Source organism: Anabrus simplex, chromosome 8 (genome assembly GCF_040414725.1).
Source record: "Anabrus simplex isolate iqAnaSimp1 chromosome 8, ASM4041472v1, whole genome shotgun sequence".
NCBI classification, from domain to species: Eukaryota; Metazoa; Arthropoda; class Insecta; order Orthoptera; family Tettigoniidae; genus Anabrus; species Anabrus simplex.
Window position 1 is genome coordinate 105,082,888 of NC_090272.1, and position 19,677 is coordinate 105,102,564.

The 19,677-nt window shown below is 38.3% G+C and overlaps 1 protein-coding gene across 4 annotated transcripts in view; it reads right to left on the reverse strand.

Annotated features, from left to right (window-relative positions):
• The window catches only part of Herc4 (HECT and RLD domain containing E3 ubiquitin ligase 4), a 362,042-nt gene that overhangs the window by 62,180 nt on the left and 280,185 nt on the right, over positions 1 to 19,677 (reverse strand). For all 4 annotated transcript variants that reach the window (XM_067152418.2, XM_067152419.2, XM_067152417.2 and 1 more), the window contains exon 18: positions 10,322 to 10,454. In XM_067152418.2, the coding sequence (XP_067008519.1) occupies positions 10,322 to 10,454 (133 nt within the window). The remainder of the gene's footprint in view (positions 1 to 10,321; positions 10,455 to 19,677) is intronic.

Here is a 19,677-nt window from a genome sequence, read left to right on the forward strand (position 1 = left end):
ACACTGGTGACTAACTTTAAAAGGAGCTTAGGTTTATAAGGAAACGGGTGACTAAATCTTACACCTGGAGTGTTCTGTTGTAAAGCCTGGCCCACACAAAAGTGAAATACAGAAACCCGAAGCCTCTGAGGTGTGGATATGGTGAAGGGTGCTTAAAATAAAATGAGAGTAGTAAGGTTAAGAACAAGAACATTCTAGCTCAAACAAAGGAAGAGAAGAGTTTAATATGAACAGTAACGAAAAGGAAGACAAGATGGATTGGATGTAATTTGAGAAGAGACAGTTTGTTGAAGGATGCCCTGGAAGGAAATGTTGAGGGAGTGAAGAGAAGAGGATGAAGGAGGATAAAATTACCAATAATTCTTTTGGATACTGGAGGAAAAGATCTGGAAAATCACTGAAATCTATCTAGAAGAATAGGTCTTATCTTTGCCACCAGGATGCTCTTTGAGAAAAACTGGAAGAGAAACAAACCTGCGATGGTGGTCTCTCTAGATATATATGAAAAACATACGACCATATTTCTCATTACCATATCTGCGAAATGATATACAGCAAAAAGAAGGGTATCTCACAAGGAAAAAATAGTATGAGTAACACAAGAAACCAAGAGCTGTAAACACAAAGAAACTTGGAGCTTAGATTGTTTTTGATGGATAAATTTATTTTAATCTTCAGTAATTTTTTAAATGAAGTTATCAGTATGTGATGGCAGAGCTGTTGAGGATCCAACCAGCCTTCGGGCTGAGGACTGAACATACATCAGTATGTATCAAGGAATGGTACTGTCAAAAATGGCTACTATTAAGCAACATTCATGTGCATTTTGGACCTCTGACCCGAATGGGATTCAAAATAATGCAAAGAATCTGGTAATATTTACAAACTCAAGGTACTAAGGAATAATTAAATTAGTTACGTGAGACATTATTCATAACTACATCTTCATATAGATCGCCTATTTCAATACGAACATTGTAGATGTAGACAACGCTGCAATTCACAACTCTCTAGATACAAGTAGGATGTTCTCCCAAACGGCACATCCATTTGTTATTCTTCACTAGTTCAAGACTTGTCAAACATGACATGGAGAGAAAGCCCACACAGCTTCTGCACTCCTACTATAATGCAAACAGAAAGTAAAGAATAAAACCAAGGCTCCCTTATTTGCATTGCACAATCAAATAAAAATGGACAAAACTCGGAGACACGAATTAGTTAAAAGGAGACATATTAGAAGCTACTTTAACTCATATACAAAAATTGGTAACGTCAAAACTGAATTCTTCTGTTGCTAACTTGTGTGAAGCAAAACTTGAAAATAATGAACTACATTTGTTACAAACTGAATTAGAAATCAACAAAATTGCACAGAGTAAAAGCATAAAACTGATATTCTTAAATCCCCACTAAGAAATGCTATGAAACAAAAGGGTATAGTTGCAAATGATGACTTACATTTTTAACTTACAATTTATGCCATTTTAAATCATATATGGCTTCCAAAGTTTAATTTCCCATTATATAATGGAGCACTAACGTCTTGTTACATTTCAAAGACACATCTGAAAGCTTAGTTGCTAAAAAATGGTGAACTCACAGATATTGAGAAATTTTACTATCTATTATCTTCACTTCTGGGTGAACCTAGAGAAGCCATAAACAAATAACCATTTCAGATTCCAACTTCAAAGTTGCTTATGACATTTTAATAAATATATATAATTCTCACAAATCAATAGCATATGAACACATAAAATAACTCGTAGAATCACCAAATGAACCCAGTTCAACTGAAGCTAAGCTACATCAACACTTTCCAAGGTGCAATAGATGCTCTCAATGCCCTTAATGATCTGCCAAGTATCTTGGATATACAATTGGGTGAACTTCTGCTCATGCGTGTATATAGAAAAATTATATTAGAATATCAAACAAAGTATTCTCACCTTGAGCGTGTAGAGTTCAAGGAACTACTCAACTTTCTCAGAAACAATGGCAAACTTTAATACTCTGTGCTTCTAGCCCATCTACACCAATGTCCAAAAGTTAAGCATAATCACCAAACGAGGCCATACTGCCTGATAGGAATGTCAGATGGATGGCTGAACAAACGGAAGTGACACACACATTATGTCACACAACTTGCCAAAAAAAAAAAAAAAAAGTGTCAGAAAGGTTCTGATAGCTAAGGCAGAGGTGGCAACCTCTGAAGGGGGTAATCCATTTTTAACATGTGCACCCCCACCCCCTCAAAACGTTTATGAGTCAAATCCAAAGCACACCTTTGCCTTTTCCTACAGCAATCTATTCTAAAGTATATCATATTATGCAATAAAATTTCAGTGATAAGAAATTCTTTGTAGCTTGTTTTGCACCCAGCAGCTGCTTCTCAGTGTAGGTTTTCTTGAAACATACTTTCCCCTGAGATGACATTTTTGTCTTCAGAACCATAAGCGATTCCAGTGCAGATGTACTTAATGTAGGCCTGAATTCTATCTGATTTTTCCTAACAACACTGAAAACTCTTTCTGTGATAGAGTTACTGTGAGGTATACTTAATACTGCAAATACAACATTACTTAAGGTTTTATACTTAATTTGTCCATTTTCATTTTTAAGCTCTGCAATGTTGCCCCAATGTTAGGTCCATGTACAATATATTCAGGGAAAGTATCACACTGGTTAAACTGTAAAATCCTCTTCAAGTCAGTCATGTTCACTTTCCTTGGCCAAACTTGGGAATCTTCGAACAACATATTCAAGAGATGAATAGGAAACCTTCATTCTGAGAGAAATGTCTAAAACTTCACATGATGATGAAATTCATCATCAAGGGGAAATTTCCTGACAATGTAACTGCAAGCTGCCATATAAAACCCTCTTACAGACTTATAAAACATCTCTTCATCACAGTCATTATCTTTCAAGTATGCCCTGACTTTTGCTCCAATTACCAAGTCCTCATTGACTTTCTGGTATTTCATCATCTTGAATTCAACACTCAAAAGGGAGGTAGATTCTGACTGAATAGAACATGCCTGAATAAAATCTGACCAATAGGTCAGTTAAAAGACCAGTAAGTTTCATCTGAAGAAGAAGTATGGCTGGAGCATCTTGTTGCAGAAATAAATTCAGTGAGTTAAAGACAGGGCATGTACTCTGAAGAAAGTAGCAAAACAGTTTTGTGTGTGGGTCTTGTATGAAAGATTTTACAGTTTCAAACTGCTTGGTGCTCTCATTTTTATGGTGGGGCTCACCACAAAACATGAGTGTTAAAGCTTCCCACTCCTCAAGAACTCTATTAATAGACTGAAGAAGCAAGAGCCTACGTATACTGGCATATTTCAAAATTTTGTGACTCTCTGTGCCACAACAGCCTGATATACTTTTAATGTGTTTTGCCTCTTAGAACTCCTATCAAGATAGTAATATAACTGAACCAAGAAGTTCTCTACAGTGACTGGTAATTGGGCTGCTGCTTTTTGTGCACAGATGTGTATGAGATGACATGAACAACCTGAGACATAAACAGAAGAATGCCTGTCCTTCACAAATTTGGCAAAATCTTTCTTTGCCCCTATCATATGTGTATGCATTATCAAATGAAAAAGAAATGCAATTTTACCATGGAATGGCTAATGAAGACATTTCACTATTAACAACAGAGAAAATTCCCTCACCTGTATTGTCGGTACTCACTAACAATGACAATAGAAAAGTTGATATTTGACCTCTCTGAGCATTAATGAAAGAGACAACTATAGGATAAAGTTTAACTGCATTTGAATCCGTACTACCATCAGCAGCCAAAGAAAAAGGCGCTGTTTGCAAAAGCCCACTTATTTCCTTTTTTTTGCTTCAGATGCAGTGTATTGAACTAAAGCAGAAGTTTTAGTTCTTCCACAACCATATTTCTATATATATTTCTAGCTAAGAAGGTAATATTATTGGTTTTACACTCGACTGAAGAATAACTGACAGTAATCAAGAACTGAGATGAATGCGGGGAATCTACGTAGCTGGCCATGATTTCACAACGCTCGCTGGAAACAAAAGGAAGTGACGACCAAATAACTGCCAAATATGTTTAGTTGCCAACTTACAAACACTGAAATGAGGAGGGTTGACCAGTAATGCTCTAAGGGACTGAACATTTTTACTTCTTTCGTTTTTATCATAGAAATTAATTCTTAATGTTGCTTTTCCATAATAATTTCCCCATCAACTTTAATGCCGTAATAGCAAAGTGAAATCCGTAATCATTACGGACAATGCATAATTGTTGGCACCTCTGGCTAAGGTATACATTTGACAACAACTAACAATCTTTGGCAATGTCTTCCACAACAAAATATGCTGTTAATAGGGTGTATGGTTACCTCTAACGGCCACACATGCTTCGCAGCGACATGGCGTTCTCTCTGTCAGAGGGTCCAAGAGCTCTTGTAGCAGTCGATTCCATTCCTCTGATAGGGCAATGCAAAAGTCTTGGAGGGTCCTTGGTGGAGGCTGACAGGATGCAATTCACCTCCACAATGCATCCCAGGTATGTTCTATAGGAATCAGATCCACAGACCTCGCTGGCCAGTCCATGCGATGAATGTCTTCCCCAGCCAGAAATTCATCTACTAGAGCAGCGCGGTGCAGTCGGGCATTATCGTCCATTAAGAGGAAGTCTGGACCAACCGCACCTCTGAAGAGACAAACATGTGGTCTCAGTACCTCATCCCTGTATCTCTGAGCGTTAAAAGTGTCCCTCGGACCACCCAAGAAGATGTGCAGGTCCATACGGCCATTCAACATGATGCCGCCCCACACCATGATGCCACCAACACCAAACCGGTCCCGTTCCACGATGTTCCTGTGGTTGTATCGGCTACCTAGTTCTCTCCAGATTAATGTGTGACGGGAATCGTTTTGTAAACTGAAGCGGGATTCATCTGTGAAGAGCACATGGTCCAGTTTTGATGTTGACAGCACCACAGTCAACGGGCCTGTCTCTGTGCTGGAGTGAGCGGGTAGCACACCACAGGACGTTGGGTAAACAGTCATGCTGTTCTGAGCCTCTGGTACACAGTTTGCCGGGAAACGGCAACCCCTGAGACGGCTGCAAACTCCGCCGACAATTGTCTTGCAAGTGCAGTTCGATTTTGTTGGGCGGTTAAGGCCAGATATCGGTCCTGTTGTGGGGTGGTTACCCTTGGTTGACCTGGTACTAGCCTACGGCTAACATCTCCTGTGTCTCGAAATCGTCTCCAAAGCGCGGAAATGACACTTTGTGGCACATTCAAAGATATGGCAAATTTAGTCTGTATCTGGCCTGCTTCCACCCTGCAAAACGGGGTCCAAATGGCGTCGTCGTGCCATTATGTTGTCACGTTCACCACGAGGCTACACTCCGCACACTATCACAGGGCAAACACAACTGAGGGAATATGGGGCGCAAGCACTGGCTGTGTTTACCTTGCGGTTTACACCGCTAGTAGAAGCAGGGAACACTCCTTTCCTATACAGAGCGAACACGTAAGGTTGGTAGGTGCATATGTCGTGCGATTTCCGGTCTATTTCCTGGTGCCCTGCTTACTCGTAACTTATGCTTAACTTTTGGACAGTAGTGTATTAATCCTCTTGCACTCAGCCTATATGCAAGAGTCTGCTCGACGGAACTCACACTAATTTTTGTGATTTTGCAACCAAAATACGAAAAATGATCATGTAAACAATTTAACACATTTTAAAATGCGATCACACTAATATATGAAGATATGAGCATTTCAGAAATTAATATACCTTGGAAATATTATTATAAGTGTAAAAAATATCAAATTTTGAAAATAATTTTTGAAATTGTTTTTAATGCAGAAATATCATATTTCTCCAAATCCAATGTTTTTTTCTAAGAATTTCATGTGAAAAATCATGGGTCATGACATAACAGTAAGGAACACCATTGGCAGCTACCACGGTAACCACGCTACTTTCCTTCACACCCCGCGCGTGCATAAAACTCGACCTTCAACATCTGCGTCTTTATTATACATTGCTAGCCGCGGAAGCCGATTGTACAGTGCCTCTGTGTAACATCACTGGTTCTGGCAAAATAGTGAAGACAGAATGACATTCTACTAGCTTCTACGAAAACAATTCTTAAATCCACAGGAAGGTATAAGACATTAGACCCCCCCTCTCTTGAGCTAATTGCAAGATCGACCATAATGTACCGTACTTCCGAGCCCCAACTGTGCAGGAAATGTGAACTGGAATAGCAAGGATGTGACCCTTTAGGGTTGCCACCTTTTGATATAAGAAATAAGGTACATTTACCAAAAAATACAGGATTTTTCACAAAAATAAGGGACAGTTCATAAATACTAGAAAATCAAACGTTAAGTACCAATTTCAATTAGATTATAATTAGTTTCATTAACAGAATAAGATAATTGTTGAAATTCATAAAAGAAACTAACTTCCACTCTTTTAACAGTACAACGCATCTGACATCGTAACATTGATGTCTTCGATGAGCTTTGATAACTTCACAATTTACGTAGATTTAGTCACAAAAAGCATGAATAACCACGTTAGAAATTGGAGTGGAAGACCTACGGAAGTACGCAGCAGAAAACAAGGTAAATACCCCAGCATGCTAAGCTTTACCAGCAAATGGCGAGACATCACGAGATTTCCTTCTTCTGAGGCTCCAGAGAGAAAAAAAGTAATGGAGTTACTTTGAACTTCAATGACGCTCAAATCAAATAAGGATTTTAAAATATTCAGAGAGAAAAAAAGGACAAACGCTTGTTTTTTTTTTTTTTTGCTAGGGGCTTTACGTCGCACCGACACAGACAGGTCTTATGGCTTGATGGTTATGAATTTCACGTTTTTGGTCCGTATTGAACTGAGAATAATATATAAGTAATAATAATAACAACGTAAAACGTTGTTATTATTATTACTTATATATTAGGTCTTATGGCGACGATGGGATAGGAAAGGCCTAGGAGTTGGAAGGAATCGGCCGTGGCCTTAGTTAAGGTACAGCCCCAGCATTTGCCTGGTGTGAAAATGGAAAACCACGGAAAACCATCTTCAGGGCTGCCGATAGTGGGATTCGAACCTACTATCTCCCGGATGCAAGCTCACAGCCGCACGCCTCTACGCGCACGGCCAACTCGCCCGGTAACGCTTATTTTTACGGGACAACAATTCATAATACGTGACACAAAATTTTCACCTCAAATACGGGATGTCCGGTAAAATATGGGACAGGTGGCAACCCTACACCCTTAGAATTCTTAGAAAGGCCACAGTTACTAAGTGACAGAGTTATTACGTGTCTACAGAACCTACGATATAGATGTTGATTCCCATAGGGAACCTGATATAATGTCCAACAACGGACCATTTATACTGGTATTACCTACTGAACCTGCCGCAAGTAAAAGTGAGCATTTTATAGAGAGCTACAACTGACGAGACCTAGAACTCTGACCTGTCACGCCAATAGATCTGACCTTTCTAAAACCTCCTTGATACTCACCAATTTGTGGTTCAAATTGTTTTTCTGCTCTATGTAGCAGTACCTTCGAAAAGATCTTCTACGTCTCTGCTAGTAGCAATATTCCCTCGTACCTGTTGACATCTATCTTTTCTCCTTTCTTGTGAGGTGGGTGGATCAATGTTGATGTCCATCATCCAGCACTTTCACCTCTTCCCAAATGTTGTTCAGGATTCTTGTCAGTTCAACGATCGCTCTATCATCAGCATATTTCCAAAGTTCCACAATAATGCCATCTTCACCAGGTGCTTTATTGCTCTTCAAGGTCTTGATGATGCTTCTGATTTCTTACACAGTTGGAGGTTCATAGTCAGATTTGGTTCTTTGTGATTGCAGTCAAATTTCTGGGAGGGTGGTTCACAATTAAGGAGTTTTACAGAGTAGTCTGCTAGGACCTGATTGTTCTGCACATCTTTGTGGACTACGTTTCCTTCTTGGTTTCAGTTCAGACTTGGTGGATTATATCTATTCAAGATGCTCGTGAATGTTTTGTCAAAGTCCTGGCTGTTATTTATTTTAAAGTCCTGTTTGATCTGGACCAAGCATTCCTTCTCATACTTTCTCCTGAAATTCCTGATGATCTTGGCAGTTCTCTTCCTTGTTTCTTGGAACTACTATTGGTTTTTGGGTGTTTTCCGGGAACACCAATTCACCCATGCCTTCTGGTGTTCTTCAACTGCCTCATCACCTTCAAATGACCACCAAGCAGGTTTCCTCCTTTATAATCTCCCTAAAAAGATTTTTACAATAAAATCAATAGTTTAATAAAGAGAGAAAACAAATAATATTACATTGATGTCATGACTGAACAAAAGAAGAATGCTTTGCAAAGATGCAATATAAAGATATGAGCGAGGCTATTTGAGTACAAAAGGCTGTGACACGAGTTCCTAAAGATTGGATTATTCTTCCTCAAACTGTTGAGGTTGCTGAAGAGGTCAAAGAATACTGATCAAGATCTCTGTGATAGTGCTCCAAAGTAATTAGGAAAGAGGAGTAAATGAATAACTGATATTTGGTACATGCTTATACAGTTAATATTTAAAAACGGAATTAATATTGCTGACAAGTTTCTAATTGGTGGAATAGAGGTGATGTCTTAGGATGGATATTGAGGCTTTCAGAAGTCACATTTGATAACAGTTTCATTCCCTACAAAAAACAAAAAAAAAAAATCTTGACCAGCAGTTCAGGAATAGTCCCGTTCACTCCCAGCACGACCCCTATCACTATGTCTTCTAAATTGTCCTTGTAATATGGTATGGTAGACACATACATACTTTTGTTCACATCATCCACTTACAGTGGTTGTGCATGAGTTTTGAATTTGATGGACAGAAATAATGGAGCCCTTCTTGTCCCCAAGTTTGAAGACAATTATGTTGATTTTTCTTGTTCTATCATCAGTTAGACTTCTTTGTGCACTGTGTACCCTTTTTCCTATAGTCATCATCATCATCGTTGACCAACTCCAATTTCCCAGGTGTGGTATACGAGCCCCTTCCATTTTGTTCTGTCCATGAACCATTCTTCGTTCACAATCTGTTCCCAATCTGACCTCTCTCCTCTACATCCTTCTTCAGTAAGTCTGTCCATTTTTCTCTAGGTCTGCCCACTGGTCTCTTTCCCCTGATTTCTCTTTCGTACTCCTTTCTTGCAGACCTGTTGGCACCCATAGTGCACCAGCCATATATAACCAAATAAACCAGAACACTTTTATCCTTTGAACACATACATTAACAACCAGACAAATCTGTTGCTTACCTGCATGACAACGTAACAGCTTATGGATACAATGCACAGTAGCAGTTTTTTACAATACCAAATATACTTTCTAAGTAAATTTTACAACATACTGATGTAAGGGTGATTTGTTTTAAAGGTTAATACACAGAGAATTTCAATTTCCTTAAAAAGTTGAAGGAAAAAATGAAAGTATACATGTGATGATTTTCTGGTTAGAACTACAGAAATATCTCTCATAAAAAAGAATTTATGAGATCAGCGGCATTTTCATTATTGGGTAGTGTGAAATCAAGCATTTCAAGCAAACAAAAGTTTCTTTAAAGGATCAGGGAACACTGGAAATTGTATACTCCAGTCGACTTGCACACCCAGTCTTGAAATTCTCCAACAATTCACTTTGTAAATATCTCAAGTTCTCCAGTTTGTAGTCCTACTACACATTTATCACCTGTCTTTTCTCATGTGTTACTATTCTGTAGCTTTACTCTATAAAGTTCAATCTTTCCATTTACTGCAACAAGCTGCTCTTGGATGTCTTCTCATCATATCAAGCCCCATGTTCATCTGCCTAAATTATTTCTTATCACTGTAATCTGTCTATATAGAGGTCCTGGTGCTGTTTATAGAAGCACATATTGTAATTAACCACAGAAGTACAAACTACTGTAATAGCAAGTATAAAACATCAAACCTGACATACAAGTACCAGAGTCACATCTAATCAAGACTTAGATTGTCTTTCAGAAGTCAAAGGAGTCTTCCATTAATGTCTGCAGGGAAATGAGAATTTGCTGATCAACACAATTAGTAAACATATATGAGAACAACCCTTCATTAATATACTGGCAACAATTGTTCACAATACATAACCAAACTAAAATATACCTCTATTTTCCTAAACATTGCCTATTTACACAATTTTATTTAATAAATAATTGATCAATTTTTCTGATTATGGATATTTTGAAGGAACTAGATACAAGTGAAATGATTCACAGCAACTTTCCTTACTTTGCTAATGTTGGTGAAAGTCCTTTAAGATCTTGAAGACCAACTCGTTCTTTGAGAAGTTTCTTGTAAAGTACAAGAGGAAATGGGAGGTCTATTATTATGAAATTATAGATAGCCAGACCACATAGGAGACCTAAAAGAAAAAGAAAAAGTTGACAGTATTACTTACATAAATGATCAAATTCAGCTATGAGAAAGTTTCAGAAAGCTATGACACTGATGCTATACTTCTTTATGGATTTGATTATGTACTGTATATTTGCTGTCTCCATGTAATGATTTGATTTGTACTCAATATGTTGGATCAAGCATATAATTTTACACTAAGTGTTTGTATTAAGACTGTCCAGTTGAATGAAAGTTCACTTACATTTTTTTAATCTACAAGCATTACTGCTGAACTCCGTAATGCTAGGAAAAAATACTATTTTAGTTGTTGAAAACTGGTACATATCCGCAATCTTAGACAAGGATAATGTTGCTGTTCTTAGGATACTCTCTCCCTACAAAGGTTTGCGATCCAATTGTTTAAGATTACTCATGAAACAGTGGCTCGAAAGGTTTCAATAGAAGTTCATCCACACCAGCGACGCCAAGTCTTTAAGCCAAGAATTTCTCTGTCTCCCCACAGATCTTCATCCTTCAATTCTCGTCTCGATGATGAGTTAGAGCACTTATATCATCATTTACCTCTCATGATGTGCCACATTTACCTGAGCTTTCGCTCCTTGATGGTTGTCAGAAGCCCTTTTTCTTTACATAACAAGTTGAGGACTTCCTCATTAGTCTTTCTTTCTACCCAGAATATTCAAAACATTCTTCTGTACAAGTACAGTACATTTCAAAAGCTTCAATCTGCCTCTCCAGTAAAGGGCTGAAAATCTGCCTTTGAAATTGTACAGAAGGACAAGGAAAATAAAGCATCGCAACATCCTAACTCAGAGCTAAAGCTTGAGAGCTCTAATGGTGAGCAGGGCCCCCTTACATATTTTTAAGCTTGCCCAAACCTGGATAAGATTTAATTCTTGAAATCGCAATGCTCGTTCACTAGCATTCTAACGTATTTCAAGGAGGATTGCTTTGGTGTTTTTGAAAAGATAAACAGATTGGTCTTGGCAAATGCTTCACTGATCCTTACTTTGTTATTAACAATCATTTGAAGATTAGTATGGCTACTGGTTAACACAACTGTTGCATGAAATAAATTACATGTTAAAGCCTGTAATGTCGATAGTATAATCTTGTGTGATTCTCATAAAAAACTCCCTTCGACATTTCTTTAAACATGTCTTATTTTATATTGACGCATTCGGAATCCAAAACATATTTAAATTTTTGATGTGTTTGTAATGTCCTTGTTATACTGTTAATTTATTTTGTGTAAAATTGGCTGAAGATGTCCACACTAATGGATGAAACATGTCCCGATAATTATTAATGTTGACTTGAAAAATATAAACAATATATCAGTATTGTAAAGGTGGAACTGGCCTATCGACTGACAAAGAATACTTATAACAAAAAGTGCCTATGACGCAATCTGAAACTGAAACACTACGCATCACTCATACAACTAGCAGCTCTCTATGCCATGGAGTGTCTTTCATTGAACCAAAGAGGTCTGATGGAGAAAGTGTAAGTCAAGGAGAGGAGAATTCTCAGGAAGATCTTAGGTCCGGTAAAAGAAGATGAGGAATTCCATAGACAGCATAATTCTGAGCTCTACGAACACTTAGAGAGGCGCTCTGATTGTGCTAGGAAAAGGAGAGTAAGTACCCTTCTGTGACCATATAGTAAGACTGCCTTCCAAAAGACTGACAAATCACCTGTTCATCTTCTGGCAGAACAAGAAGATCTGTAAAACTTGGCTGACAGAAATTGAGAAGGACATTAAAATCAGATCTTCAAGACAGACGGTCTGTACGATGTACCCTGAAGGAAGTACGTGGATTTCAGGAAAAACCCTGGAAGAAAGGTACCCCCTGGACAGATGAAAGAAAGGAGTTACACTGGCAGAAAATGCGCCAATACTGGACAAAGATCAAAGCCCAACAGTTGAACAAGTGTAGTCCAAAGTAGGCCCATTCAAATCACGAAGAAGAAGAAGAAGAAGAAGAAGAAGAAGAAGAAGAAAGGTGGAGTTTTTTTTAATAGAGAATCTCACAAGATTAACACAACTGTATCATCAGCAAAGTGGAAGTTATTAAGTACAATGCCATTGATCCTGATGCCTAGGTTTACATCTTCAACAGCTTTTGTGTATACAGTCTCAGAGCAGATGTTAAAGGCAGAAGGGAAAGGATTACAACCCTGACATGCCTCTCTGTTATGTCCACAGCTGTGGCTCCCTCTATTTTGATCTCTGCTGTTTGGTTCCAGTAGAGCTAAGTAATGATATATAGATCACCAGCATCAACACCAGCAGTTTTTTAAAATCTCAGCACAAGTTTTGCATGAGATGCGCAATTGCAAGCTATTTGGTAGTCAATGAAGCACGTGTACACGTCAACAGTTAATCGATACTATGAAGTACTTATTATTTATTTGTCCTGTAGCACTATATGGGGTGGAAACCTGGTCATTCATAAAAAGACACGAACAATCACTCCATGTCATGTAAATGAGGATGCTTCGATGGCCTCTGGAACTCAGTGAACTTGACCACGTAAGGAACCAGGATGTCAAGAGTGGCATTTAGAGTGGCTCCAATTACTGACAAAATGCGGAACACTCATCTGAGATGGTATGGTCATGTACAGTGTAGCAGTAGTACGTCAGTTGCGAAAGTGGCACTAGATTTGAACCCCAAGGGCTGTTGAGCATGGGGATGGCCAAGAAAGAGATGGCTTCATGCACTAAGGGAGGACATGTGCTTGGTGCGCATTACTCCAGTTGACGCCAAGGATCAGAGGAGATGGAAAGCGAACCCTGCAATTACAGAGGATAAATGCTAGGGAGAAGACAAAGACATTATTTATTTAAGCAGACATGTTTTGCCTGGTTTAAAAGCTTCTTCAGTACACACTTTTCAGATCAACTACTTTTACATTAGAATAATTCAATCATACAAATAAGAAATGAAAGAATAAATACACCATTACCAGTCACTTTGAAATTTTATTAAACAATTCACTTCACAATGCATTTCAGACACCGTGCTCCATCATCAGGTGGTGAATGGCGATAGGCATCGTTATTCTACCTGACATATAACGGTTTCCAAAGAATTTTAAATATAGCATTTATGACAGGAGCTACATACATTATAAATATACTGGAGCCACTCCTATGTTGAGTCAATTGTAAGTGTGTGTTGTTTCAGAAATACACAGTTGCTGTTAAAGCTGAAGATTGTTTTTAAATAATTTTCTATTTTATCATGAGCATATGTTGACATCTATAATTTTCTAGTTTCTAAAATGTTCAGTTTGATCCCTTTTCGATGTGTGTGTAAAATGGTGAGAGAATTCTGTATATCTGGTACTTCATGACCTGTCTCCGGTAGGTGTGTAGCAATTGCTGATTTATTATACTTATGTAGCCAAGCTGAGCGTTCTTGAAATCTGATGTCCAACCCTCTGCCGGTTTGTCCAATGTAAAAACATTCATATTTTTTTGCAGGTGATTTTATATACACCAGTCTGTTTGAAGTTATCTGGTGTACTGACTGCGCGTGGTAGAATCTGACCCAGTTAGTTCATGGTGAGAAGCTGATGGGTATATTTTGCTTCTTGAGGGTTCTGGTTATTTGCTATGATGCTTTCTCAATAAAGAGTATGCTGCAATACTGCATGTATTCATCATGTAAGAGTGATTCTAATGCTCCACGAAGCACAGCTCTAAAATGTTGCCTCTTCTTGTAATGAATTTTCCTAGGTCAGCTTTTTAGAAACATATGATATAGATGTTAATTCCCATAGGGAATCTGAAATATTTGTCCTGAATGAGTAAATTTATAATACCAATATAAATAGTCCGTTATTGGAGCACACCTACCAAGATGCATGGCTAGTGCATACTGTGGAGGCATACCGGCCAGGTTTCCACCCCTAGCGCATGAAACGCTGGCAACCAGGAATGAGTTAGCTGGAAAATTTATAATGTCCAGTAACGGACCATTTATATCGGTATTATTTAGAGATATAAGAAAATCACCCCTGAATTAAAGAACAGCAATCAGCTCAAACAACGAATTAATGATGGAACAGATAAGTTGAACCTTATCTTCTAGAAAAATGTGAACAGGCCTCAAAATCAACTTTTGATACTCAAAATAATATGTTTAACTAAATTCAACAACTGTTTGAAAATATCATTAAACTTAACCTCGAAGACTGCATAATATTCTGTTTCAATAAGGGTATGGTTGTGAGAATGTATACAATACGACTGACATTTCAACACTGCATGCTCTTCAGCATTCAGTGGTAACAAACCTTCATTATTCAACAGACCAGAAGCAAATTCTATTGTGAATTAATTTGTAAATAATATTAACCATGTAATTCCTTAACAATGTTGTGGACTTGTAGCAATAAAATACCATCAACAATTTAAGACCCTAATAATACTCTTGGATGAAACCATAGGAAGTATTCTGTTTCAATGCATAGACAGTAAATACAGGGTGAGAGAGTGAATGACACTGACTGTATCCAAGGAAGAGGTCGTCACTCGGGTGTTTGTAGCCGTGTAATTTCTACGACACATATCTACAGTCTTTGAACATGTACGACACGCAATGGCAAGTCACTGCAGAGCATATATTGCATCAGGAGGAGTCATTTTTGAACAGTTTTTGTAAAATATTACAATTAAATTGTCAGGTAATAGATTTATTCTCAACCATCTCAAAATGTGCTTCAGCTATTGATTTCCAACCTATGGTTATTTAATTTTTTTAAATCTCATTAATTCTCTTCTATCATCCCTAGAAGTATATGGCTCCATGGCTGAAAGGTCAGCGTCGAGTTCTTCAGTTCAGAGAGCCCCGGATTTGATTCCTGGCCGGGTTGTGGAAACTAATATTAAATGGTTAATTCTCCTAACTTAGGGTCTGGGTGTTTGTGCTGTCCCCAACATCACTGCAACTCTCACACCACACATACGTCCGGCTCCATGGCTAAATGGTTAGCGTGCTGGCCTTTGGTCACAGGGGTCCCGGGTTCGATTCCCGGCAGGGTCAGGAATTTTAAACATCATTGGTTAATTTTACTGGCACTGGGGCTGGGTGTATGTGTCGTCTTCATCATCATTTCATCCTCGCGCAGGTCGCCTACGGATGTCAAATCGAACGACCTGTACCTGGCGAGCCGAACTTGACACTCCCAGCACTAAAAGCCATACGCCATTTCATTACCACACATACTACCACCCGCCCAACTCAATAACACACAGAGTCTTTTACACGGCAGATGGCACCCACCCTCGTTCGAGGGTCTGCCTTACAAGGGCTGCACCAGGCTAACAACAGCCACAAGGAATTCCTATTATTATCGTTAGAAGTGCGAGTATTGAATCTTGATACGATATGCAATTAATTATCCATTTGTTGATTTAAATTTTTAAGTCTAATTTAATTGTTACTTTAATTTAATTTCTAATTAAAATAGCATTTCACATGAAAATTTAATTTGTTTTAACTTGATTTTATTATTTCATTTAGAGTGTAAAGTGTTTTTGATATATGACTGAATTATGCTAAGTAGATGATCAAAAGAGTTAGACACTGTGGAAGCCTACAAACAAATAAAATCATGTCTGCTTAAATACATAATAAGTATTTGATAATACTGATTGGCTGTGAGGACATTATCCTTATCTAAGATTACTTAATATGGTTGAACATGACTTTACTTTTCCAAATATCAGAAAGACAAAACATGCATAATTGGAGAGAAAAGGTTGTTTTACTTAATAAAATTATAGAAAGTGAGAGTACATAAAGCTCATATCTTTTGTGAGTGATACAAATATAGTTGGGCCGTTATTAGACATCATAAATTTTCCAGCTAACTCATTCCTGGTTGCCAGCGTTTCGCCCCAGTGTACCTAGTTGGACTCAACAGTTGGTGAATAGCACACCTACCAAGACGCATGGCTAGTGCATACTGTGTAGGCCACTGCATAGACTACTTGGAGCCACCGGCAGTGCCAATGCACTATGAGACACTATGTCTCATTTTCAAAAATTGTTCCCTGCCTGGCCATCAGATGATAAAGATGTTGATTCCCACAGAAAACCTGAAATACTTGTTCCGAATGAGTAAATTTATAATACCAACTAGCAAAATGTTCCCGTGCTTTGCTACGGTATCCTACATTGTATATGGTTATCGAAGTAAATTACTGTACATGCAGTGAATAAGATCTTTTCAAACTGCATGCCTCTTAAGCATTATCCAGAAACAGCAGGGGGAGATTCCCATACGTTGTTTCTAATGTAAGGTGTGACTTGCGGAGTTGTAATGATAACAGCTGGCTCACTTGCCTACCGCCATTCACAACTGAGTAGGAAAGGTTTCAATATAATAGGAGGCTCCATTACCTACTGCGCCGTCACAATCGATTTGGGAAGTTTTCGTTACAATGGCAGGCGCCTTCTCCTGCTTCGAGACAGATTACATCTGAGGAGTTTTTATTATAATAGCAGGCACCTTCCCTACTGCCAGTAAAAATTGAGTTGTGCTGTGTTATTATAATGACAGGCCCCTTTTCTTAATGGCAGTTCCACCGAGTTAGAAAGCTTCTATTACAATAGCAGGGCAACTATGCCTAATGCCAGTCACATTTTAGAGGGGTAAATTTGTTTCTAATGGCAGGCACACTTGCCTACTTCCAAACAAAATCGGTTAGGGGAGTTTTGAACATAACTGCGTGCTCCATTGAGTTCTGCCAGTCAAATCGAGAAGGGAATTATTAATTACAATGGTAGTCCCTCCTTACTAAGGCTAGTCGCAAAGAAGTTGGAGAAGGATCCCATTCCTACTGCCAGTCAAAGTCAATGTGGAGATTATTGATTACAATAGCAGACACCATCCTGCTGAGAGTCAATATCGATGTAAAATATTAATTATAATGCAAAAACACCATTTCTACGTCGCTACAAATAGACTTCAATAAATATATATTTAGATCGACATACAAACTACGCGCATGTATACAATATTGCAAACCTTCTTTTACAGATTAACTGCTGCTAAATGATACATCATATCGACAAACGGATTGTACTATAAGACGCCTCATTTAGCGGTCTAAATGGCTGGTCTCAAGATATTTTCTCCTGTCTCGTCTATTTATGGGTAAAATTGTGTTAGGAATGTTGAATAGGGTGATATTTTCGTAAGGTTGTCTCACAGTGCATTACTTTTGCGTACGAATGTGACAGCTACATACATAGAATTTGGCTCATGTATGAATACTGCATGGGCCAATATTCATGTAGAATTAGATAATTCTATCTTTCATATAAGTGATTTGAATTACGAATTATACGTGTATGAAGAGCAAAATGTAGGTATAATCAAGAAATTGAGACAAAAAAGGAGACATGACGAAACGTCATAGAACCAAAGTTGTAGATCACTCCAAATTGAACTGAGATCGGGCCACCCGTTTTCTAATACGACTGACCGTTTAGCCGCAAAATACCTCGAAACGAAGGTCTGCACCGTCATTAAAATTGCCTCCATATTTCGATAATCTTCGAGGATAAAAGGTGAAAAATTTTAAGATCTTGGAAGTTTTCCATCGGTTACAGGCTAAATCATACAATTTCGCCTAATTTCAAATTTCTGGCTCGTCTGGCAGATTGTGCCGCAATCTTGATTTTGGGCGAGGGCGGTAAAATTTGGGACGTTCAGGAAACTATATCTAAAAAATATGCAGATGGTCATTATTACCCCTTAAATGGATAGCTGTACGAAAATTTCACCATAATAGTCAATGCACAGACATACGGTTGTTACAATTTTATTTATATAGATAGATAAGGAATCTGCTCCACGTACAACACCTTTTGGGCTATGTCCGCTGGACTTAGCCTGCAAAACCGACCGTTTGTGATATCTCACTTATTATTCCTCCTGTTGAAAAAACTGACATACATACATTACATGCATTATCATTATAGACTGTTATGCCTTTCAGCGTTCAGTCTGCAAGCCTCTGTGAATTTACTAAATGTAGCCACAATCCTCGATTTGCAACTAGTGTTGTGGCCTCATTTAGTTCTATACCTCTTATATTTAAATCGTTAGAAACCGAGTCTAACCATCATCGCCTTTGTCTACCTCTACTTCTCTTACCCTCCATAGCAGAGTCCATTATTCTCCTAGGTAACCTATCCTCCTCCATTCGCCTCACATGACCACCGAAGCCGGATTATGCGTACAGCTTCATCCATCGAGTTCATTCCTAAATTAGCCTTTATATCCTCATTCTGAGTACCCTCCTGCCATTGTTCCCACCTGTTTGTACCAGCAGTCATTCTTGCTACTTTCAAGTCTGTTACTTCTAACTTATGAATAAGATATCCTTAGTCCACCCAGCTTTCGCTCCGGTAAAGCAAAATTGGTCTGAAAACAGCCCGATGTAAAGATAGTTTCATCTGGGAGCTGACTTCCTTCTTACAGAATACTGTTGATCACAGTTGCGAGCTCACTGCATTAGCTTTACGACACTTACTATATTACCATCCTGGGAGAACACACAACTTAAATACTTGAAATTATCAACCTGTTCTAGCTTTGTATCCCCAATCTGACATTCAATTTTGTTGAATTTCTTACTTACTGACATCAATTTAGTCTTCGAGATGCTAATTTTCATACTATACTCATTGCACCTATTTTCAAGTTCCAAAACATTAGACTGCAGGCTTTCGGCACAATCTGCCATTAAGACCAAGTAATCAGCATAGGCCAGACTGCTTACCACATTTCCACCTAACTGAAATCCTCCCTGCCATTTTATACTTTTCAGCAGATGATCCATGTAAACTACGAACAGCAAAGGTGAAAGATTACAGCCTTGTCTAACCCCTGTAAGTACCTGGAGAAAATTGACATGAGAAAAAAAGTTTTGAAATGGATTTCAATGAAGACTGGTCAATTTCCAGTTAGGCTGGTGTTGTATATATTATAGGAGAGTAAAATCACTGTTGTGGTTCCAATAAACCCCAAGTCCATTTTGGGAATTTGACATGGTATGGATCTAAAAACCTACCTTTGGACAGGTGGATGCTAAATATGAAGTTTGGTTGAAATATCTCCAGTAGTTTTCAAGTTATAAGAAATAGGCTTTACACGCTCCCGCTCGTGTTAAGTCCGGTGGGACTTGTACTGAAAAACGGT